General features: G+C 43.8%; 1 protein-coding gene across 2 annotated transcripts in view; it reads left to right on the top strand.

Annotated features, from left to right (window-relative positions):
* The window catches only part of LOC139424547 (myosin-10-like), a 93,729-nt gene extending 69,187 nt beyond the window's left edge, over positions 1-24,542 (top strand). For both annotated transcript variants that reach the window (XM_071176498.1, XM_071176499.1), the window contains exons 24-43: positions 428-634; positions 897-1,034; positions 1,406-1,529; positions 2,071-2,242; positions 5,057-5,269; positions 5,547-5,691; positions 6,493-6,699; positions 6,836-6,940; positions 7,230-7,382; positions 9,860-10,108; positions 10,350-10,562; positions 10,973-11,185; positions 11,460-11,621; positions 12,570-12,787; positions 13,276-13,399; positions 13,709-13,917; positions 18,393-18,501; positions 19,902-20,074; positions 20,279-22,305; positions 23,162-24,542. In XM_071176498.1, the coding sequence (XP_071032599.1) occupies positions 428-634; positions 897-1,034; positions 1,406-1,529; positions 2,071-2,242; positions 5,057-5,269; positions 5,547-5,691; positions 6,493-6,699; positions 6,836-6,940; positions 7,230-7,382; positions 9,860-10,108; positions 10,350-10,562; positions 10,973-11,185; positions 11,460-11,621; positions 12,570-12,787; positions 13,276-13,399; positions 13,709-13,917; positions 18,393-18,501; positions 19,902-20,074; positions 20,279-20,429 (3,285 nt within the window). In that variant the 3' untranslated portion in view covers positions 20,430-22,305; positions 23,162-24,542. The remainder of the gene's footprint in view (positions 1-427; positions 635-896; positions 1,035-1,405; positions 1,530-2,070; positions 2,243-5,056; positions 5,270-5,546; positions 5,692-6,492; positions 6,700-6,835; positions 6,941-7,229; positions 7,383-9,859; positions 10,109-10,349; positions 10,563-10,972; positions 11,186-11,459; positions 11,622-12,569; positions 12,788-13,275; positions 13,400-13,708; positions 13,918-18,392; positions 18,502-19,901; positions 20,075-20,278; positions 22,306-23,161) is intronic.
* Positions 24,543-24,784: the final 242 nt, after the last annotated feature.

The raw sequence follows: 24,784 nt of genomic DNA, 5'->3' as shown, positions 1-24,784 counted from the left end.
ATTTAACCAAATTGAACATGTTTCATTATTTATTTGAGACTAAATCGATTTTTATTGATGTATTATATTAAATTAAAATAAAAGTGTTCAGTCAGTATTGTTGTAATTGTCATTATTCCAAATATATATATAAAAATCGTCCGGTAATTGGTATCGGCGGTTTTTGGTCCTCCAATAATCGGCGTTGAAAAATCAGTCGACCTCTAGTGGAAAGGGTTCTACATGGAACCCAAAAGGGTTCTACCTTGAACCAAAAGGGGTTCTTCAAAGGGTTCTCCTATGGGGACAGCCAAAGAACCCTTTTTGGTTCTAGAGAGCACCTTTTTTGTAGACTTGAGGAGATTTGACCTTTCGACATTCTAATCGAATAACATCTAGAAAAGAAGCGTAGGTAAACTTTGCTCTCTATCTTCTGTGTCCCCCACAGCTCCTAGAGGAGAAGAATATCCTTGCAGAGCAGTTGCAGGCGGAGACGGAGCTGTTTGCCGAGGCGGAGGAGATGAGGGCCCGCCTGGCCGCTAAGAAGCGGGAGCTGGAGGAGATCCTCCACGACCTGGAGTCCAGAGTGGAGGAGGAAGAGGAGAGGAACCAGAGCATGCAGAACGAGAAGAAGAAGATGCAGTCCCACATCCAGGTCAGAGAGAGAGACCCATATATGCACATATGGATGCAGCATGGACACGCACGCACGCACACACACACACACAACAAAAAAAAAATCAGTTGATGAGTTAATGTTGGTTTAGATGGAATTCATTCTGACTAAAACTATTGGTAACTTTACTATTACTAACTTTACTGTTACTATTGGTAACTCAGCATTGCAATACATATCCTTGCGCTGAAGATACTGAGTGTCTCTGTTGGTTGAACGTATGTCCATTGTCTATCCATAGGATCTAGAGGAGCAGTTAGATGAAGAGGAGGCAGCCAGGCAGAAGCTTCAGCTGGAGAAGGTGACAGCCGAGGCCAAGATCAAGAAGATGGAGGAGGACATTCTACTGCTGGAGGACCAGAACTCCAAGTTCCTCAAGGTCAGAGAAGAGGGCACACTTAAGACTAATTTATACATTCTGCTTCCACATCGTCCAACCATCTGCTAGGTCCTCTCAAATAAAACCAGAATAGGCATTATAGAATGTCCCCTCCTGTCCGCACCAACACTGAATGCGGAACCCTGTGCGTTTGATTGAAGCGGAAAACATAAATTAGGGATTAGACTTGTATAGAGCCCTGAAGGGTACAGGGGATAGTAGAGATGTTTAAGATTATCTTAATCTGATACAAATTATTTATTAGAAGATGCCATGAAAGGGACGCTAAAGAACCACATGCGGCTCTGAAGCCACACATTGCAGATCCCTGTTGTAGAAAACATCTCTCCTCTCCTCTCTCCACCCAACAGGAGAAGAAGTTGCTGGACGACCGTGTGGCCGAGATGACCTCCCAGCTGACGGAGGAGGAGGAGAAGGCCAAGAACCTGGGCAAGGTCAAGAACAAGCAGGAGGTGATGATGGTCGACCTGGAAGGTAAAGGCTTCACTGTGGCTTTTCCTCGATTGGTCTCCTCGATTCCTTGCTCTCTTTCTTCCTTGCTCTCTTTCTTCCTTGCTCTCTTTCTCTGCCTTGATTGGAGGAGAAGGTCCAAGGTCCTTCCTGTCAGGCATTCTTCTCCAAAGCCTTTTGATGATGCAAGAAATCCAGGAAAGACTAGTTGTGGAACTCCCTCAACATGGCAGACGTTCAACTGCATATAATAACATTAAGATAAGACTACAGACTGGATAAGATTAAAGACTTCTCTGGTAGTGTGATTCTGTGTATGCATAGGAATTCCATTTCAGTTCGGACACCACAATGACTTAATGGTTTACCAAGCGGAAGAATCTGGTTACTACTGCTTAAGTGGAATGTTGGAGTGGATACTATTTGAGTACCGGGCCTACATCTATTTTCCACCACCTTGTGTGTGTGTGTGTGTGTGTGTGTGTGTGTGTGTGTGTGTGTGTGTGTGTGTGTGTGTGTGTGTGTGTGTGTGTGTGTGTGTGTGTGTGTGTGTGTGTGTCAACAGAGCGCCTGAAGAAGGAGGAGAAGACTCGCCAGGAGCTGGAGAAGGCCAAGAGGAAGCTAGACGCTGAGACCACGGACCTCCAGGACCAGATAGCTGAGCTGCAGGCCCAGATAGAGGAGCTCAAGATCCAGCTGGCCAAGAAGGAGGAGGAGCTACAGGCCGCTCTGTCCAGGTGAGATACTCCCCCTCCAGCCCCAAAATGAATTCTCAGGAACGTTCATGGGTTGTGTTCAGTTTGCACCATACAAGAGAAAATATTTTGAAACGGTGAAATCGAATGAAATGGAGGATGTACCATGTGAACGCTACCTGGATCAATAAGGGGAATAGATGATGACTAGATAAGCTTTGCCCACCATGCAAGCCTGTATGTACCGTGCATGTTGCCTGTTCCTATGGCAACCGGCCCGACCTGCCCGGCCACCACTGTGGTCCAGTAAACCATACCGGCTAAATGTGCACCCACACATATACTCCCACTTCCATCGCCTGTCCCCATAGCAACAGTCCACTCTACAGGGCCCAAGCAGTTGAGACCCAGCGGGCGCGCACACACACACACACACACACATACATTAAAAAAATACCACAGTTTACTATAGAATACTACAGTATTTACTATAGAATTGTGTAGTATATTATAGAATACTATATTACACACTGTAGAATCCCTCGATTGTGTGTAGAACTTAGTATAGAATTGTGTAGTATACTGTAGAATACTATATTACACACTAGTATACATGTAATATACATATACAGTAATCATGTTTAGTACTTACTATAGAATGTTATAGTATACTATAGAATACTATAGTAAATACTACAGTATACTACAGACCACAAAATACTATAGTCATGTTCACAAAAGTACTACACTCCACAAAAAACCTACAGTAATGACTATGGTATATACACAGATTTGCAGGTGTTATAGCAGGTGCAGCAACATTTTTATGTTACTAGTTCCACTACAGTAAAGTCTGCAAAAAACTACAGTGAATACAATATTATTTAACCATATTATACTATAGTATTTTTTCATATGGGCACATACCCTCATGTTGGCTTTGACCTAAATATTAATTGCAGCCACACAGTCCAGCTGCTTAGTTGTTCAGTGGCATCGGTTCACTTTAAACTAAACTAATGCCTTCCTTAGTGCAGTGCGTGCTGGTATGCTGGCTATCACCCTCACTAGAGTCATTTAACACACACGCACACTGAGGCAGATTGATAGAGATTGATGATGTGCTCCATCCAAGTCTCTCACTGCATTTTCCAACGGAAAGGAAAAGGAATCTCAGCTTGGGCATGGCAGCCATGACGGATCGTCTCACACCTCAAAGGGAATTGGTCACGGAATCTGTTTGTACTTCACATACGTTTATTTTTAATAGCTTCTGAATAGGGCTGCTGGACTCAAGGAAAACATTACCAGATATGGCTCGAAAAAGACCTGTCTCTTGGAAGATGAGTGTCAACTTGCATCCAAGCATTACCTCAATTTAGCTTGATTGTTCATTTAACATTCTTTGTAATCCAAAGCCAATTCAGACCTAATTTAGTGGAGAATATTCATGAGCAACGCATTTGGTGTCACGTTCTATTAAGTCCCTTTTGATTAGGGAAACTGAGACCACATACTAATGAGCTCCTCCTCTGGCTGCAACAGAGGTCATTGGCATGAAGGGGAAGTCCAATCATTTAGATGTGGCGAATTCAGGTGGTGACTGTAGCTAATTCAGGTGGTGACTGTAGTGAATTCAGGTGTAGACTGTAGTGAATTCAGGTGTAGACTGTAGTGAATTCAGGTGTAGACTGTAGTGAATTCAGGTGTAGACTGTAGTGAATTCAGGTGTAGACTGTAGTGAATTCAGGTGTAGACTGTAGTGAAAACAGTATCCCCTAAATGACCTTCTGAAATCATCACATGGTCATAGGCTAGTTGATTAAACCGTTACTTAGGCTACAGTATTTCAGTTGGAATTTTATGACTGTTTATAATTGTAGGGCTATTGAATTACCATAGTCTAGACAGTTGCTATTTGACTATAATGACTCATTAGTAGCTATATTGCTATCCATGGCTTCATCAGTGTAATACCTAATTGAACATGGAGTCATTATTTGGTCCTGGCAATGGGACAGGCCTCTTCAGAAGCTCTAAAGCAGGAATGTCTTAAGGAATGCAGGCAGGGCTCAGGAGTCAAATCAAAGTCTATTGGTCGGTACACAGATTTGCAGGTGTTATAGCAGGTGCAGTGAAATGCTTTTGTTACTAGCTCCAACAGTACAGTAGAATGTCTCTCAAATACAATACACATACACAAATAATGAATAATCAAAACAAGAAATGACAGAATGAGTCTAATTAACAATCCAGGGTTGGATATGTTAGAGTGAGTATGTGTCGGAATCCATAATAATAATAATAGTTTAATCTAGCCTAACTGCCAGCAACAACACATATTCAATCTCACTATGGCCTCGCTCGCAATGGTATTTCTACTGACAGAGAAAGGCACAGACAGACACGGTCAAGAAACTCACTGCTCAGACATACACAACAAACACGGCAGGCTGACTAACACCCACAGGTCCTCCATGAGCTCACCCGCTGTAAGGTCGATCACACTGCCACCCTGTGTTCACTGGGATTTTGTCACCACGCTGCAGTCTCACTTGCTAGGGCCTGTATGATTTTGAAATGATCAGCAATTTTGGGGGATTTTAGAGAATCTGCAGTGATTTCATGTACCAGTTTTGTGTACCATAGTTTTACCCAAAATGATCCTAACATTTGGACATCTCTGGTACTATAAAAGCACTGCTCAGATGAACTCCCCACAGTTAACATGATTTCTCACCTCTTAATTTAAATGGAATGTATCCTGGCATTAGCCAGCTAATCTAACGATTTCTATGTTGCTGTTTGGAATTGATTTTGGAATTGATTGGTTTGTTGTGTGTGCGTGTGTACCAGGGGTGATGACGAGGCGGCCCAGAAGAACAACGCTCTAAAAGCTGTGCGGGAGCTGCAGGCCCAGCTGTCAGAGCTGCAGGAGGACCTGGAGTCAGAGAAGGTGTCCAGGAACAAGGCGGAGAAAGTCAAGAGGGACCTCAGTGAGGAGCTGGAGGCTCTGAAGACTGAGCTGGAGGACACTCTGGATACCACCGCTGCCCAGCAGGAGCTCAGGTACTGGGACACTGCTTGTCAGATGTACTGCTCTCTGCTGCGCTGATACGCTTATATGTTTACTGTAGTCCCAATATGTTTATTTTTGGTGCTTTTAGAAATGGATAAAGAACCGGTGTAGGGTCGCACTGAAAAAGTGGCACTGTCATAGTTTGGCTAAGTACCTGCGTGTGTAACTGCATGAGGGCTATGGAGAGACACAGCATCTCAGTGAGGTGTCTTTTATGAGTCTACCTTCCTTTCTAACCACTCTCTCTTCTCCTTTCTTTCCTCTCAGGACCAAGCGAGAGCAGGAGGTGGCTGAGCTGAAGAAGGCCATCGACGAGGAGACCAAGAACCACGAGTCTCAGGTCCAGGAGATGAGACAGAGACACTCCACTGCCCTGGAGGAGCTGTCTGAGAATTTGGAGCAGGCCAAGAGGGTGGGTCTATAATCAAAGACAATACACCTGTCAATCATCAAGTAACATGTCTCATTACATGTTTAGCAGGCCTAGAGGCTAGGTCCACCATCAGACATGGCACCTGCCAACCATAACGTCGTTAGACAGTAGTAGCAACACACATGTTTAGCAGGTCAAGAGAGTGGATCTCCTCCAACGATGTATATAAACCCTAGATTGCTGATGCTATGTATTGGCCATTGAGAGGCTTTGAAGCCACTGGTCGGCCATATTGGGACTCCCCAGTAGGAGCAGTCCTCCATAGGAATGAGTGGAATTCTACAGTATTTAAATGAAATGGGACAAGGACAAATTGACATGTATTTAAGTGTTGTCATGGGGACAGTAACATTAGTACTCTCTAAAAAGTAAACTGTGGTTTTATATTTTATTTTAATTAAAAAAACGTATGTTTATCTTTTAATATAATTGTATGCATTAAGGTGTTTCTAATAGAATACACATGGAAAAAACGAATGTAGACATTAATAAATGCATTTCTATAGCTTCTAAAATATATTTTTTACACTCCCAAGATGGAGGCACAGTGGCTTCAACACAGCAACCCCTATCAGTCATCTAATGTATATATAAATCATTGGTCGCCACCTGAGAAAATAGATCTGTCTACATAACGTAATCTCATACAGTATTAGCACTACACTATCACTTCTTTGCTAAGCAAGCCAAGAGGACAGGCCTATCCAACATACCCTCTGTAAAATTCTCTCATGTCCCCAATGTATACCACAACCCTTCTCCCCCCTCTTTCCGCTGCAGTTCAAGTCCAACCTGGAGAAGAACAAGTGTACCCTGGAGAGTGACAACAAGGAGCTGGTGAGCGAGGTGAAGGGGCTTCAGCAGGCCAAGACAGAGTCAGAACACAAGAGGAAGAAGATGGAGGCTCAGCTGCAGGAGTTCATGGCCCGAGCCACCGAGGGAGAGAGGGCTAAAGTAGAACTGGCCGACCGCACACACAAACTGCAGGTTAGAGGGCAAGTCAATGGACCACGCTGTCTGTCTGTCGTCATCACTATGTGTTGAAGTCCATTGGTTTATCAAAATGGGAGTGAATATGTTTTAATGTGAATATGAAGAGATATTTATTGACCTTTGTCTGTAGACGGAACTGGACACTGTCTCCGCCCTGCTGGAGGATGCTGAGAAGAAGGGAATCAAGTTGGCCAAGGATTCAGCAGGCCTGGAGAGTGCGTTACAGGACACACAGGTGAGCAGAGACTCCTTATACGTCAGGTATTGTAATATGCTTTGGAAGCAATTCATTATTGGAGACACTTGTAGATAATGCTAATCTACTGTAAAAACAACTTCATATCACTGTCTTCATCCAACAAGTCTTATTGTAAGTGGTGGTTAACTACTTTTGGGTCTTTGTATCGTGTGTGTGTGTGTGTGTGTGTGTGTGTGTGTGTGTGTGTGTGTGTGTGTGTGTGTGTGTGTGTGTGTGTGTGTGTGTGTGTGTGTGTGTGTGTGTGTGTGTGTGTGTGTGTGTGTAGGAGCTGCTCCAGGAGGAGACTCGTCAGAAGCTGAACCTGAGCTCTCGTATCCGTCAGTTGGAGGAGGACAAGAGTACCCTGCAGGAGCAGCAGGAGGAGGACGAGGAGGCCCGCAGGAACCTGGAGAAACAACTGGCCGCGCTGCAGGCTCAGGTATGTACCCCACTGGCATTCTTAATGTTTCACTGCCAATAGGAAAGGGTTTCCAGCGGTGAACACCCATATTTACTACAGGTTGTGGTAGCTAGATTCCTTACTCACGAAATAGGTATTGGGTATAAGTTGAATACAGTGTTGGGGAGAAGTAAACTACATGTAGTTCTACTAGTAATTTAACTACATTTTGCAGTAGCTTGGTGGTAGTTGAACTAAATTCACATCTAGGTAGTGTTGTCAGTAGTTAGGCAATAAATGTTTTATTTTTCAGCATCAGACCTGCCTAATTCTCTCTTGGAACATCATTTGTTTAATAGGCTAAATAACACATTCTGTTAGCATATGACCCCAAAGTGATCTATTCTTGCAAAAAGTAGTTTGGATGTAGTTGTCATGGAAATTACCACCAGGGACACCTGAATTCAATCTTAAATGAATCATTCTTTATTAACAGCAAGCTGGATAGGTCACAGTCAAACTAAATTACCGGTCTGAAGTGAGCTCTATCAGGGCAGTCCCGTTAGATCTCTTATATACTGCTTACACAGACAAGTTTAAATTTAGATTATTCATAATGAATTCATAATTTATGCATGTGACAGACCAATACCTCACGAGGCTTCTTCTTTCCAAGCTGAGACCTTGAAACTGAGATATCCCTTTCCGTTCTCAAAACAATGTTCTGGGCGTACTGCCAAATTGCATATACTGATAGTGAGGGTTCCTCCCAGGCACAATGAATCAGTCACTTGCATGAACCCAGTCAAATTGGTTAAAAGCACAAACATAAAATGTTCCTTCACATAGTGAACTACAGTGCCTTGCGAAAGTATTCACCCCCTTGGCATTTTTCCTATTTTGTTGCCTTACAACCTGGAATTAAAATATATATTTTGGGGGTTTGTATCATTTGATTAACACAACATGCCTACCACTTTGAAGATGCAACATATTTTTTATTGTGAAACAAACAAGAAATAAGACAAAAAAACACAAAACTTGAGCGTGCATAACTAAGAACCCCCCCAAAGTCAATACTTTGTAGAGCCACCTTTTGCAGCAATTACAGCTGCAAGTCTCTTGGGATATGTCTCTATAAGCTTGGGACATCTAGCCACTGGGATTTTTGCCCATTCTTCAAGGCAAAACTGCTCCAGCTCCTTCAAGTTAGATGGGTTCCTGCTGGTGTACAGAAATCTTTAAGTCATACCACAGATTCTCAATTGGATTGAGGTTTGGGCTTTGACTAGATAATGTCCCTGTATTTAGCGCCATTCATCATTCCTTAAATTCTGACCAGTTTCCCAGTCCCTGCCGATGAAAGATATCCCCTCAGCATGATGCTGCCACCATCATGCTTCACTGTTGGGATGGTGTTCTCGGGGTGATGAGCGGTGTTAGGTTTGTGCCAGACATAGCGTTTTCCTTGATGGCCAAAAAGCTAAATTTTAGTCTCATCTGACCAGAGTACCTTCTTCCATATTTGGGGAGTCTCCCACATGCCTTATTTTTTTCTTTAAGCAATGGCTTTTTTCTGGCCACTCTTCCGTAAAGCTCAGCTCTGTGGAGTGTACGGCTTAAAGTGGTCCTATGGACCACTTTACTCCAATCTCCGCAGTGGAGCTTTGCAGTTCCTTCAGGGTTATCTTTGGTCTCTTTGTTGCTTCTCTGATTAATGCTCTCCATGCCTGGTCTGTGAGTTTTGGTGGGTGGCAGGTTTGTTGTACTGCCATATTATTTATATTTTTTAATAATGGATTTAATGTTGCTCCGTGGGATGTTCAAAGTTTCTGATATTTTTTTATAACCCAACCCTGATCTGTACTTCCCCACAACTTCGTCCCTGACCTGTTTGGAGAGCTCCTTGGTCTTCATGGTACCGCTTGCTTGGTGGTGCACCTTGCTTAGTGGTTTTGCAGACTCTAGGGCCTTTCAGAACAGGTTTATATATACTGAGATTATGTGATACTTAGATTGCACACAGGTGGACTTTATTTAACTAAATATGTGACTTCTGAAGGTAATTGGTTGCACCAGATCTAATTTAGCAGAAGGAGGGAATACATACAGTATGCACGCACCACTTTTCTGTTGTTTTTTTTTAAACATTTTTTTAAACAAGCAATTTTTTTAATTTCACTTCACCAATTTGGACTATTTTGTGTATGTCCATTACATGAATTCCAAATAAAAATCCATTTGAATTACAGGTTGTAATGCAACAAATTAGGAAAAACGCAGAGGGTGTGAATACTTTTGCAAGGCACTGTACTTTTTAAAATTCACTTTAGTTAAGGAAACTATATTTGTCTTAAGGGTAGCTTTAACGTAGCTTAGCTTCTTTCAATGTGAAGTAATTGGTAGCTCATTTTCTGTATATCAAATGCTCACTCACAAAGCTGTGACCCTTATTTCCTCATGTAAGAACCACAGAAAAAGTATATAATATGAACACCATTGTCTTCTCTATCTAGCTATTTGAGTCTAGGAAGAAGCTGGATGAGGACGTGGGGACCCTGGAGTCTCTGGAGGAGGTGAAGAGGAAGCTGCAGAAGGACATGGAGCTGACCAGCCAGCGGCTGGAGGAGAAAGCCTCCGCCTTTGACAAGATGGAGAAAACCAAGACCCGCCTGCAGCAGGAGCTGGACGACCTCATGGTGGACCTGGACCACCAGAGGACCATTGTCTCCAACCTGGAGAAGAAGCAGAAGAAGTTTGACCAGGTATCATATCATCTCCATTTATCTCTATCTTTTCCTCTATCTCGCTTCCTTTTCTCCCTCCTCTCACCTTTGCTTATCTCCTTCTCCCCTCTCTGCAAAATAAAAGTAGACCTGCCATTAATGAAGAAATGGCTGGGTTTTTGTGATTTCTTGATTCCAATGATTGCCTTCGTTAACATAACTTACCAGTAAGACATTGCTTGCCATCCTTCTTCATCACTATCTTCTCCCTCTATATTAGCTCCTGGCTGAGGAGAAGACCATTTCTGCCCGCTATGCTGAGGAGCGTGACAAGGCCGAGGCTGAGGCCAGGGAGAAGGAGACTAAGGCTCTGTCTATGGCCCGGGCTCTGGACGAGGCCCTGGAGGCCAAGGAGGAGTTTGAGAGGCTCAACAAGCAGCTGAGGACTGAGATGGAGGACCTGATGAGCTCCAAGGACGACGTGGGCAAGAGCGTACGTAGTTTAAACCCCCCCGTACAGGAGCTGAAGGTTCTCAAATACCTTATACAACCCAGTCCTAAGCCTTGACTTGGCTCATCCAATGAGGATTGATAGAACCAAAATGTACAGGTTTTCGTATGTTTCTTCCAATATGGCCACCAATCCACCCACCACAGAATGAGTGAGAATGACTGTGTTACAGGAGCTGGTAGTGTTTCCTAAATGTTGTTGGAGACCTTACACACCTTACATACAGAAGCCTTCTGTAAATTACTTCATTTTAAAATAACGCTGTCCACCCAACTCAGATTTCTGCTTTGAGTGAGAATTTGTTTGACTAATCCTATGGGATGGCTTCCCATAGGAAGACCCAGAAAAGAGATGTTGCTGCTAACAGTCTCTCCACGTCCCCCTGTGTGTAGGTCCATGAGCTGGAGAAGTCGAAGCGCACCCTGGAGCAGCAGGTGGAGGAGATGAGGACCCAGCTGGAGGAGCTGGAGGACGAGCTGCAGGCCACGGAGGACGGCAAGCTGCGTCTGGAGGTCAACATGCAGGCCATGAAGGCCCAGTTCGACAGGGACCTGCAGGCCAGAGACGAACAGAACGAGGAGAAGAAGAGGACACTGGTCAAACAGGTACAGAGACGAGCAGAGAGGACTCTTTTTGGGGAGTAACATTCATACCTATAAGAGAAACTCAGCTGATTTAGCTAGGTCAACAGTTCGGAGAAAATAATCACCATGTTATTATATGGTCAAAAACTTTAACTTATGGACTCATTGTGTACTTCCCATCCATCTTCACCCTAACTGTTATTGCATCCGAGCAAGCTAGAACCCAAACTTCACTAGGTTTCATCACTTACTTGGTGTTTTCAACCCTCTGTAATATCTTGTTGTCTGACCCAAGGTTCGTGAGATGGAGGCAGAGCTGGAGGATGAGAGGAAGCAGAGAGCCCTGGCTGTGGCAGCTAAGAAAAAGCTGGAGATGGACCTCAAGGACCTGGAGGGGCAAATAGAAGCATCCAACAAGGCCAGAGATGAAGCCATCAAACAGCTCAGAAAACTACAGGTTAGACTTCATACAGGATTTGTGTTTGCTTGTTCATTCTCAAGTTGTGCTGAGCTATTATGTAGTATTATGCAGTTGAAGTCGGAAGTTTACATACACCTTAGCCAACTACATTTAAACTCGGTTTTTCACAATTCCTGACATTTAATCAGAGTAAAAATTCACAAAGTAGATGTCCTAACCGACTTGCCAAAACTATAGTTTGTTAACAAGACATTTGTGGAGTGGTTGAAAATGACTAAGTGTATGTAAACTTCCGATTTCAAATGTAGATTATAAATATTGTTGCAAAATTCTGGTAACTTTTCCAAAATTCCAAGAATCTTCCAACCAGGAATTCTGGGAATTTTGGGAAAGTTAGCAGAATTTTGCAACCCTACAAAGTCAATCTTTTTTGCCTGATTAATTAGGAACTCCTGGTTGTCTGATCTCTGATAATCAGCAATGTTATTTTTTACACCTGTATCCTTTTATCAATAAAATGGACTGGCAGCCTCTTCAGGTATGGTATCTGTGCTTGTCTGTCCACTGTGTAGTCAGCTTTAATGTATCCTAGATTAGAATATGTCCAGGACTACCAACGTCTGTATTTAGATGACATCCCTGATGCTCTAAACTCATTTGTAGCTTCCCCGCTGGCCTTACACTATTATATTCAGTATAGCTACGGGGTTGGGGTCGGTTCTATTTCAATTCGGGAAGAAAAACTGAATTTCAAACATTTTCTCATAGGCTGCATTTACACAGGCAGCCCAATTATGGGCAACAGATTGATCTGATTGGTCAAAAGACCAATTAGTGGCAAACAATATCAGAATTGGGCTGCCTGTGTAAATGCTGGCATAGAGGAGTATTGAGGAAACTCTCATTTGAAATGGAGTTGACCCCTAACCCTGTACTGTTGCCCCAGACCAGTCTTACTCTTTGCCTTGCTGCTGCCCCCTGCAGGCCCAGATGAAGGACTACCAGAGGGAGCTGGAGGAGGCCAGAGCATCCCGTGATGAGATCTTTGCACAGTCTAAAGAGAACGAGAAGAAACTAAAGGGCCTGGAAGCTGAGATCCTACAGCTGCAGGAGGACCTGGCGGCTTCAGAGAGGGCCCGTAGACACGCTGAGCAGGAGAGAGACGAGCTGGCCGACGAGATCTCAAATAGCGCCTCTGGAAAGTGAGTAGCTACATTTCGCTGATTAATGATCAAATTCAAGCATGATATTTTTACAGATTTAATGGTGCAATATGCAGAAATCGCTGGTTGCTAACATTGTAACAGTTCACCTAATTTCAGTTTCTGTAACAAAACAAGCAATGTATCATTGTACCATCTAAACCGCTATGAAATATATTTTCAATAACCCAAAATCTTGTATTTTCAGCAGTTTGAAGCTGGTGTACAAAACTGAAAGTAAAAGACTTAAAAACGAAACTTAAGAACGGGAAGCATAGAAATAGCACACATAGAACAGATCTACCGCTTCTTAGACTTGCTTTCAACGAGAATGACAGATCTATAACTCGCATTCCTATCTGAATTTGGTCAGGTCACCCAAAAAGTTACATACTGCTGCTTTAAGTGGACCAGCAGCCTTCCCCCCTGATTTCTATGCTCTGTTCTGTACCGACCACATCACCGAATCATGAATTTGTTTGTGTCAGGTCGGCCCTGCTAGATGAGAAGAGGAGGCTTGAGGCCCGCATCTCGCAGCTGGAGGAGGAACTAGAGGAGGAACAGAGCAACATGGAGCTGCTCAACGACCGCTTCCGCAAGACCACCATGCAGGTACAGTACAACTCTGACATTGTCAAGCACGTACACAGCTCATGAAGGTACAGAACATGTAAAACTCTCCTTAAACCGCCATTGTCTCTTGATGTTTTGAGGAGGAGATTACTTTTGAAATTCATTCATACACAGAGACGATTCTTGGACCATAGAATGTAGTCTCTCTATGGTCTGGAGAGTAGCCTATAATAAACTGCACTAACAAGTAGCACACCAGACTACTTCCTGGGACCCACAACTAACGGTTTTATATAGAGATAGACAAAGAGTGACCCTCTCTCCCTTTATTCCCATTTCTCTCCCAAGGTGGACATCCTGAACACTGAGCTGGCTGGGGAGCGCAGTGCGGCCCAGAAGAGTGAGAACGCCCGTCAAGGAATGGAGAGGCAGAACAAGGAGCTGAAGGCCAAGCTGGGAGAGCTGGAGGGGGCAGTCAAGTCCAAGTTCAAGGCTGCCATCACCGCCCTGGAGGCCAAGATACTGCAGCTGGAGGAGCAACTGGAGCAGGAGGCCAAGTAAGAAGCCTTCTATATACTGTACTAAATAGACATCATAATGGGGGTCAGAGTTTAAAGATGGGAGGTTACCTAGAATTAAATGTAGGCTTCAATAGGTGGACTCTAGCTCATATACTCATTGTAATGATTTACCCATACTCAATAGACCGCTAGAGGTAGGAGTTTCACCTAACCACAGATCTATAATCAGATTACAAACTACTCCAAATCTGGACCTTTAAAGGCCCAATGCAGTCAAAAATGTGATCTTCATGTGTTGTGTATATATATTTCCACACTAGGAGGTTGGAATAATACTGTGAAATTGTGAAAATTATGATAATGCCCTTTTAGTATAAAGACAGCTTGAAGTTTCAGCCCATTTTGGTGGGATGGAGTTTTTGCCTGCCTGGTGTCATCACCATATGGTAAATTAGTTAATAGACCAATAAGAAAGAGTACCAAACTTTTCTGCCAATAACAACAACAACAAAAAGTTTTCCCCTGACAGTCCTAGCAAAATTCTTGCTTGAGAAATTGCTCTTTGCTAAGAAGCTATTTTGTTTTGACCATTTTAATTGAAAATAATCACAGTAAGGTACTTCATTGTTACCCAGAAATGATCTGATATTGAGATATATATGACTTCATTGGACCTTTAACATTAGGGGGTTGAAAACATACAGTACCGTTCAAACACACTACTTGCCTAGAGAGTTTTCAGCTATACTTTTGGTGGCTGTTTATTTACCACAACAGACAGATGCTGGCACTAAGACCGCACTCAGTCAGCTGTATAAGGAAATAAGCAAACAGAAAACCACTTACCCAAAGGCGACGTTCCTAGTGGCCGGAGACTTTAATGCAGTGAAACTTAAATCAGTTCTACCAAATTTCTATCAACATGTTAAATGTGCAACCAGAGGGAAAAAAATTAAAGATCACCTGTACTCCACAGAGACACGTACAAAGCTCTCCCTAGCCCTCCATTTGGTAAATCTGACCACAACTCTATCCTCCTGATTCCTGCTTATAAGCAAAAATTAAAGCAGGAAGTACCAGTGACTCAGTCTGTAAAAAAGTGGTCAGATGAAGCAGATGTTAAACTACAGGACTGTTTTGCTAGCACAGACTGGAACATGTTCCAGGATTCTTCCGATGGCATTGAGGAGTATACCACATCAGTCACTGGCTTTATCAATAAGTGCATCGAGGATATCGTCCCCACAGTGACTGTACGTACATACCCCAACCAGAAGCCATGGATTACAGGCAACATTCGCACTGAGCTAAAGGGTAGAGCTGCCGCTTCCAAGGTGCGGGACTCTAACCTGGAAGCTTACAAGAAGTCCTGCGACGAACCGTCAAACAGGCAAAGCGTAAATACGGGGCTAAAATTTAATCATACTACACCGGCTCCGACGCTCGTCTTATGTGGCAGGGCTTGCAAACTATTACAGACTACAAAGGGAAGCACAGCCGCGAGCTGCCCAGTGACACGACCTACCAGAGGAGCTAAATCACTTCTATGCTCGCTTTGAGGCAAGCAACACTGAGGCATGCATGAGAACATCAGCTGTTCCGGACGACTGTGTGATCACGCCGACGTGAGTAAGACCTTTAAACAGGTTAACATACAAAAGGCTGCGGGGCCAGACGGATTACCAGGACGTGTGCTCCGGGCATGTGCTGACCAACTGGCAAGTGTCTTCACTGACATTTTCAACATGTCCCTGATTGAGTCTGTAATACCAACATGTTTCAAGCAGACCACCATAGTCCCTGTGCCTAAGAACACAAAGGAAACCTGCCTAAATGACTACAGACCCGTAGCACTCACTCATGATTTGAAAGGCTGGTAATGGCTCACATCAACACCATTATCCCAGAAACCCTAGACCCACTCCAATTTGCATACCGCCCCAACAGATCCACAGATGATACAATCTCTATTGCATTCCACACTGCCCTTTCCCACCTGGACAAAAGGAACGCTTATGTGAGAATGCTCAGCGTTCAACACCATAGTACCCTCAAAGCTCATCATTAAGCTAAGGATCCTGGGACTAAACACCTCCCTCTACAACTGGATCCTGGACTTCCTGACGGGCCGCCCCCAGGTGGTGAGGGTAGATAGCAACACATCTGCCACGCTGATCCTCAACACTGGAGCTCCCCAGGGGTGCGTGCTCAGTCCCCTCCTGTACTCCCTGTTCACCCACGACTGCATGGCCAGGCACAACTCCAACACCATCATTAAGTTTGCAGACAACACAACACAGTGGCGTGATCACCGACAATGATGAGACAGCCTATAGCGACAAGGTCAGAGACCTGGCCGGGTGGTGCCAGAATAACAACCTATCCCTCAACGTAACCAAGACTAAGGAGATGATTCTGGACTACAGGAAAAGGAGGACCGGGCACGCCCCCATTCTCATCGACGGGGCTATAGTGGAGCAGGTTGAGAGCTTCAAGTTCCTTGGTGTCCACATCAACAACAAACTAGAATGGTCTAAACACACCAAGACAGTCGTGAAGAGGGCACGACAAAGCCTATTCCCCCTCAGGAAACTAAAAAGATTTGGCATGGGTCCTGAGATCCTCAAAAGGTTCTACAGCTGCAACATCGAGAGCATCCTGACCGGTTGCATCACTGCCTGTACGGCAATTGCTCGGTCTCTTACCGCTAGGCACTAGAGGGTGGTGCGTACGGCCCAATACATCACTGGGGCTAAACTGCCTGCCATCCAAGACCTCTACACCAGGCGGTGCCAGAGGAAGGCACTAAAAATTGTCAAAGACCCCAGCCACCCCAGTCATAAACTGTTCCCTCTACTACCGCATAAAAAGCGGTACCAGAGTGCCAAGTCTAGGACAAAAAGGCTTCTCAACAGTTTTTACGCCAAGCCATAAGACTCCTGAACAGGTAATCAAATGGCTACCCAGACTATTTGCATTGTTTCACTCTAAGGTTGTATTGGTCGCACGTGACAAATAAACTTTGATTTGAAAAGTTTGGGGTCACTTAGACATTTCCTTGTTTTGTTTCCTCGTTGTGTCCTTCAAACTTTGCTTTCGTCAAAGATTCCTCCATTTGCAGCAATTATAGACTTGCAGACCTTTGGCATTCCAGTTGTCAATTTGTTTCCTGAAGCATCTCCCACAAGTTGGATTGGCTTGATGGGCACTTCTTACGTACCATACTGTCAAGCTGCTCCCACAACAGCTCAATAGGGTTGATATCCGGTGACTGTGCTCTGCCACTCCATTATAAAACAACATTATAGCATGACGTTGCAAAATGGAGTGATAGCCTTCCTTCTTCAAGATCAGTTTTACCCTGTTCAAATCTCCCACTTTACCACCAACAAAGCACCCCCAGATCATCACATTGTCTCCCCATGCTTGACAGATGGCGTCAAGCACTCCTGCAGCATCTTTTCATTTTTTCTGCATCTCTCGAATGTTCTTCTTTGTGATCCGAACACCTCAAACTTAGATTCGTCTGTCCATAACACTTTTTCCACTCTTCCGCTGTCCAGTGTCTGTTTTCTTTTTCCCATCTTAATCTTTTATTTTCATTGGCCAGTCTGAGATATGGCTTTTTTTTTGCAACTTTTCACTGTTGACGTTGAGACGGGTGTTTTGTGGGTACTATTTAATGAAGCTGCCAGTTGAGGACTTCATCTGGACTTCATCTCCTCCAGTTGAGGAGTCATCTGTTTCTCAAACTAGACACTCCTATGTACTTGTCCTCTTGCTCTGTTGTGCACCAGGGCCTCCCACTCCTCTTTCTATTTTGGTTAGAGCCCGTTTGCGCTGTTCTGTGAAGGGAATAGTACACAGCATTGTATGAGATCTTCAGTTTCTTGGCAATTTCTTGCATGGAATAGCCTTCGTTTCTCAGAACAAGAATAGACTGGCGAGTTTCAGAAGAAAGTTCTTTGTTTCTGGCCATTTTGAGGCTGTAATCAAACCCACAAATACTGATGCTCCAGGTACTCAATTAAAGAAGGCCAGTTTTATTGCTTCTTTAATCAGAACAACAGTTTTCAGCTGTGCTAACATAATTGCAAAAGGGTTTTCTAATGATCAATTAGCCTTTTAAAATTATAAACTTGGATTAGCTCACACAACGTGCCATTGGAACACAGGAGTGATGGTTGCTGATAATGGGTCTCTGTACGCCTATGTAGATATTCCATAAAACATCTGCCGTTTCCATCTACAATAGTAATTTACAACATGAACAATGTCTACACTGTATTTCTGATCAATTTGAGGTTATTTAATGGACAAAAAATGAGCTTTTCTTTCAAAAAAATACAAGGAAATGTCTAAGTGATCCCCAAACTTTTGAATGGTAGTGTATGAGGTTGCCTAATGTGAAGTCTTTTACTACATCCTGATGCAAATGTATGTCCCCATTAGATATGAGTCAGTAGTACACTATTTACACACTTTCCTGTTATCACTCTTTTTCCTCTCAGGGAGAGGGCAGCAGCCAATAAGATCGTCCGACGCACGGAGAAGAAGCTGAAAGAGGTGGTGATTCAGGTGGAGGACGAGCGTCGCCATGCCGACCAGTACAAGGAACAGGTGAGTGGTCGTTTTGGGTCCACAGTGAACTTGAAACAGTCTGTTCTGACATTTAGAAAGGGTGAGTTAAAGGCCATGGATGCCAGGTTAGCTACTAATTCACTATAATCAGTGTCTCTGTGTCATCTGTGCTGAAGCTCTCTCTCTTTCTCTCCTATTCCCACCCACGCTTTTTTGTAGCTTTGGTTCTCTCTCTCTCCTATTCCCACCCACTCTCTTCTGTAGCTTTGGTTCTCTCTCTCTCCTATTCCCACCCACGCTCTTCTGTAGCTTTGGTTCTCTCTCTCTCCTATTCCCACCCACTCTCTTCTGTAGCTTTGGTTCTCTCTCTCTCCTATTCCCACCCACGCTTTTTTGTAGCTTTGGTTCTCTCTCTCTCTCCTATTCCCACCCACTCTCTTCTGTAGCTTTGGTTCTCTCTCTCTCCTATTCCCACCCACGCTCTTCTGTAGCTTTGGTTCTCTCTCTCTCCTATTCCCACCCACTCTCTTCTGTAGCTTTGGTTCTCTCTCTCTCCTATTCCCACCCACGCTCTTCTGTAGCTTTGGTTCTCTCGCTCTCTCTCCTATTCCCACCCACTCTCTTCTGTAGCTTTGGTTCTCTCTCTCTCCTATTCCCACCCACGCTCTTCTGTAGCTTTGGTTCTCTCTCTCTCCTATTCCCACCCACTCTCTTCTGTAGCTTTGGTTCTCTCTCTCTCCTATTCCCACCCACTCTCTTCTGTAGCTTTGGTTCTCTCTCTCTCCTATTCCCACCCACTCTCTTCTGTAGCTTTGGTTCTCTCTCTCTCCTATTCCCACCCACGCTCTTCTGTAGCTTTGGTTCTCTCGCTCTCTCTCCTATTCCCACCCACGCTCTTCTGTAGCTTTGGTTCTCTCTCTCTCCTATTCCCACCCACGCTCTTCTGTAGCTTTGGTTCTCTCTCTCTCCTATTCCCACCCACACTCTTCTGTAGCTTTGGTTCTCTCTCTCTCTCTCTCTCCTATTCCCACCCACACTCTTCTGTAGCTTTGGTTCTCTCTCTCTCTCCTATTCCCACCCACGCTCTTCTGTAGCTTTGGTTCTCTCGCTCTCTCTCCTATTCCCACCCACGCTCTTCTGTAGCTTTGGTTCTCTCTCTCCTATTCCCACCCACGCTCTTCTGTAGCTTTGGTTCTCTCTCTCTCCCCTATTCCCACCCACGCTATTCAGTAGCTTTGGTTCTCTCTCAATTCTTCTGTCTGTCCCAAACCTTTGTCTTCAAACTTTAATTTCCATCCTTGTTTTTCCAATTTCTATCCCACCTTTTGTCTCTCCTTCTTGCTCTCTCGCTCTCTGTGTTTTAATATTGAATTGGCCCTTGAATTTGCTATGTAAATACGTTGAATTGTGCTTTGAAATTCAAATTCTCCACCTGTCAGATGGAGAAGGCCAACTCTCGTATGAAGCAGCTGAAGCGTCAGCTGGAGGAGGCTGAGGAGGAGGCTACCAGAGCCAATGCCTCCCGTAGGAAACTACAGAGGGAGCTGGACGACGCCACCGAGGCCAGCGAGGGCCTGACCCGCGAAGTCAACACACTCAAGAACCGCCTCAGGTACAGCCTCTCATACACTTCACATAGTTATTTATGCCCATCGGCGTTCCCTCTGCCAGTTTCTTTAAAACAAAGAAGACATTCATTGTTATCATTTCCCGTACATGTTAATCAACACTCCTATAGATGCAACAGGACACACACACTGTCATAGATCTGTGGGTGTGATAAATGACCATGTATGTATTTGCCTGTTCTCCTCAGGCGTGGAGGCCCCATCAGCTTCTCGTCTAGCCGTTCAGGCCGCAGCCGGCAGCTCCAGATCGACGGAACCTCCGTGGACAATTCTGACGACGACGCCGACAGCCGCGCCAGCGACCACAACGACACGCAAGCCTCCAACCAGACCGAATAGACGCTCCCTGCTAATCCTACCAACCCTATCGATTAGCCAGCCTGGCAGCATGGTGACTACAACACCTCAGCCTCTCCATCTGTCCCTGTCCACGAGTCAACAGCAGGGAGAACCAGGGTCCTGTTCATTAGGAACCAAAACAGAAGAAAACAGTTCGAAACAGGGAAGGACTACCTGGATTTGACTAATAAGAACCGCTCGTTTTCATTTTCCGTTGAAAGATGCTTTCAAACGTTTTGCTACGGTGTGTTCTAATGAATACGACCTAGACCACCCCACCCCCCAGAAATGCTCCCTTCCTAGGGATGACGAAACAATTACTCCCACTTGAGCGGCTTACTCTGCCTTACTCTAACGTTACTCTAACAATATTCCTACTCTACTCTGGCTAGCTGCTCGGCCCGGCGAGTGTCCCAACGATCTTAATATAGTCCTCCCTAGGCGTGGAATTATGTGCTCCACTTAAATGAATATGTAAACTTATGTACAACTGATTTTTACTTATGAACTATGCGTGTGTGCACATGTGAGTATGTAAGGTATGTGCCCCTGAACGCCAAACTGCAAGGAAAGGAGCGAAACTAGAAAACGTTCACTTTTGTCATCCTCCTCCCACATTAAACAAAATATTGTCTTGTAATACAAGTGTGTCACCAAATGTAAAGCCATCATCTCTCCCCTGGCTTAAAGCAGGCCTAACAAAACTCTGTCCTCTCCGATGATAGTCCTATTCAACAATAGATCAGAGGTCAATGGACTGCCTCTGCTTCCCTCATTGCATGAGTCTCTTCCTGATGTACAGACTATTGTTCCGCTTCTAAACACTACAATGAAACAAGATGGTGGATTCACACAGTCTGACCTGTTCTGGAAGAAAAAAGTGGAACGGAAAGGATGTTTTAACTGTGAAAAGCTTTTCTCCACTTGCCACAGCATCTCGTCACAACACTTTAAAACAATTGGTAACTGACTTCTTATAGGAATCGCATAGGTCATGATTGACGTTTTTTGTTGTTGTATTTTGACTAATTGGAACACTATTTTTCCTGTTGTTCAGGAAGAAGGGTTGAAGGCAGTGAAGTGTGGTATGCTTAGATAGATGGTCGCTGGCGTACGTATCACAGAGAATCGCTGGAAACTGCACATAACTGCACAATGAGTGTTCATATGCCCCTGTAACTGGAGCCAGGAAACCCCAAGCTTCTCTCATGAGAGGTCACAAGATGTACAATACAGCCTCTTAGTCCAACACGAATGATGAGAGCTTCGATTGAACGTGTAGTTTGGCTAGCTAAAGCCTACTTCTCAGAGCAAGGGAGACTGCCATCTCACTTTGTTTGTGCCATGGTTTGGTAGCAAAGTAGGACCCCCAACTCTCTCTTATAATACGTTGACACACCAACTACCAAGCACTTAGTATTCCTAGATATAACAGCCTTCTATTGGGGATAACATCTCAAAGCTCTAAAACTATTAAGCCACTCTTAACGTCCCAGAAGGTCCATATCCATCAGCGCTCTCTATTGTTCCTTTGGCATCTCTGTTCAGTATAAAAGAGGGTAATGTATGGAAACTGCCACTTTCATTTGACTTTTACGCCAATGTTAGCTCAGCTGTAATGACATGTTTTTTTAAAGTGCCTTAGACACTAGATAAGAACATTAGCGGGTAATGCACGGTGAGCACCTGTATTAAACAGAAGGGCGTGTAGGTGTACACCTGTATTAAACAGAAAGACGTGTAGGTGTACACCTGTATTAAACAGAAAGACGTGTAGGTGTGCACCTGTATTAAACAGAAAGACGTGTAGGTGTACACCTGTATTAAACAGAAAGACGTGTAGGTGTGCACCTGTATTAAACAGAAAGACGTGTAGGTGTGCACCTGTATTAAACAGAAAGACGTGTAGGTGTGCACCTGTATTAAACAGAAAGACGTGTAGGTGTACACCTGTATTAAACAGAAAGACGTGTAGGTGTACACCTGTATTAAACAGAAAGACGTGTAGGTGTGCACCTGTATTAAACAGAAAGACGTGTAGGTGTGCACCTGTATTAAACAGAAAGACGTGTAGGTGTGCACCTGTATTAAACAGAAAGACGTGTAGGTGTGCACCTGTATTAAACAGAAAGACGTGTAAGTGTGCACCTGTATTAAACAGAAAGACGTGTAGGTGTACACCTGTATTAAACAGAAAGACGTGTAGGTGTACACCTGTATTAAACAGAAAGACGTGTAGGTGTGCACCTGTATTAAACAGAAAGACGTGTAGGTGTACACCTGTATTAAACAGAAAGACGTGTAGGTGTACACCTGTATTAAACAGAAAGACGTGTAGGTGTACACCTGTATTAAACAGAAAGACGTGTAGGTGTACACCTGTATTAAACAGAAAGACGTGTAGGTGTACACCTGTATTAAACAAAGACGTGTAGGTGTACACCTGTATTAAACAGAAAGACGTGTAGGTGTACACCTGTATTAAACAGAAAGACGTGTAGGTGTACACCTGTATTAAACAGAAAGACGTGTAGGTGTGCACCTGTATTAAACAGAAAGACGTGTAGGTGTACACCTGTATTAAACAGAAAGATGTTTAGGTGTACACCTGTATTAAACAGAAAGACGTGTAGGTGTGCACCTGTATTAAACAGAAAGACGTGTAGGTGTGCACCTGTATTAAACAGAAAGACGTTTAGGTGTACACCTGTATTAAACAGAAAGACGTGTAGGTGTACACCTGTATTAAACAGAAAGACGTGTAGGTGTACACCTGTATTAAACAGAAAGACGTGTAGGTGTACACCTGTATTAAACAGAAAGACGTGTAGGTGTACACCTGTATTAAACAGAAAGACGTGTAGGTGTGCACCTGTATTAAACAGAAAGACGTGTAGGTGTACACCTGTATTAAACAGAAAGACGTGTAGGTGTACACCTGTATTAAACAGAAAGACGTGTAGGTGTACACCTGTATTAAACAGAAAGACGTGTAGGTGTACACCTGTATTAAACAGAAAGACGTGTAGGTGTACACCTGTATTAAACAAAGACGTGTAGGTGTACACCTGTATTAAACAGAAAGACGTGTAGGTGTACACCTGTATTAAACAGAAAGACGTGTAGGTGTGCACCTGTATTAAACAGAAAGACATGTAGGTGTACACCTGTATTAAACAGAAAGACGTGTAGGTGTACACCTGTATTAAACAGAAAGACGTGTAGGTGTACACCTGTATTAAACAGAAAGACGTGTAGGTGTGCACCTGTATTAAACAGAAAGACGTGTAGGTGTGCACCTGTATTAAACAGAAAGACGTGTAGGTGTACACCTGTATTAAACAGAAAGACGTGTAGGTGTGCACCTGTATTAAACAGAAAGACGTGTAGGTGTGCACCTGTATTAAACAGAAAGACGTGTAGGTGTGCACCTGTATTAAACAGAAAGACGTGTAGGTGTGCACCTGTATTAAACAGAAAGACGTGTAGGTGTACACCTGTATTAAACAGAAAGACGTGTAGGTGTACACCTGTATTAAACAGAAAGACGTGTAGGTGTACACCTGTATTAAACAGAAAGACGTGTAGGTGTACACCTGTATTAAACAGAAAGACGTGTAGGTGTGCACCTGTATTAAACAGAAAGACGTGTAGGTGTGCTGTACGTGTTACATAAAAACCTAACGAGGCAAACCTGGTGAACGGAAAACAAACACTTATTTTTCTTCTTCTTTGTCTTGTGTATTTTTGCTGATGTTTCATATCATACCCAGTGTGCACCTCTTCTCTCGTTCATATACCTGTAGCAATGTCTCCATATGTAGTGTGTGTGTGGGTCAGAAATCAGTGTTACTATTAACTATGTGAGATGTGGAGCTTTTTGCTCCCCCTTCAAGAGCAGAATGTGATTTCATTTGGTTAAAAGCTTTAACATCCATGATGTAGTTTTACTTGTGTTTGTATTATTATTCTCAGACTGGCTGTTGACGACCAGGCTTTCATTACAACTGCAAATACACCCCCACCCCCATTTTATTTCTTGTTTGCCTCCTGTATTTCTAGACTACAGTGATTTTTTTTGTAAAAGAAAATAAAGCATATTCATTGTAGAAATAATATGATTCCAGTTTGTTCTGAGTGGAGGAGCCCCTAGAGACTTTCAATTCAGTCATGCATGTTTCTCTCCCCAAGTTGGAGAGCACAGTGGGTAGCTACGCCTGAAGGGCATGGACATATATGATGGGTTGTTTTAGGGAAGTGATCTAAATTCAGTAAGGGGTTGAGAATAGTTAGAAAACAAAAGCTACTCTGTGATTTGAACCAGGGACCTGCTTCAGATGGCAACCCAAATGTTA

Source organism: Oncorhynchus clarkii, chromosome 13 (genome assembly GCF_045791955.1).
Source record: "Oncorhynchus clarkii lewisi isolate Uvic-CL-2024 chromosome 13, UVic_Ocla_1.0, whole genome shotgun sequence".
Taxonomy (NCBI): domain Eukaryota; kingdom Metazoa; phylum Chordata; class Actinopteri; order Salmoniformes; family Salmonidae; genus Oncorhynchus; species Oncorhynchus clarkii.
This window is presented reverse-complemented; position numbering and strand designations above follow the sequence as displayed.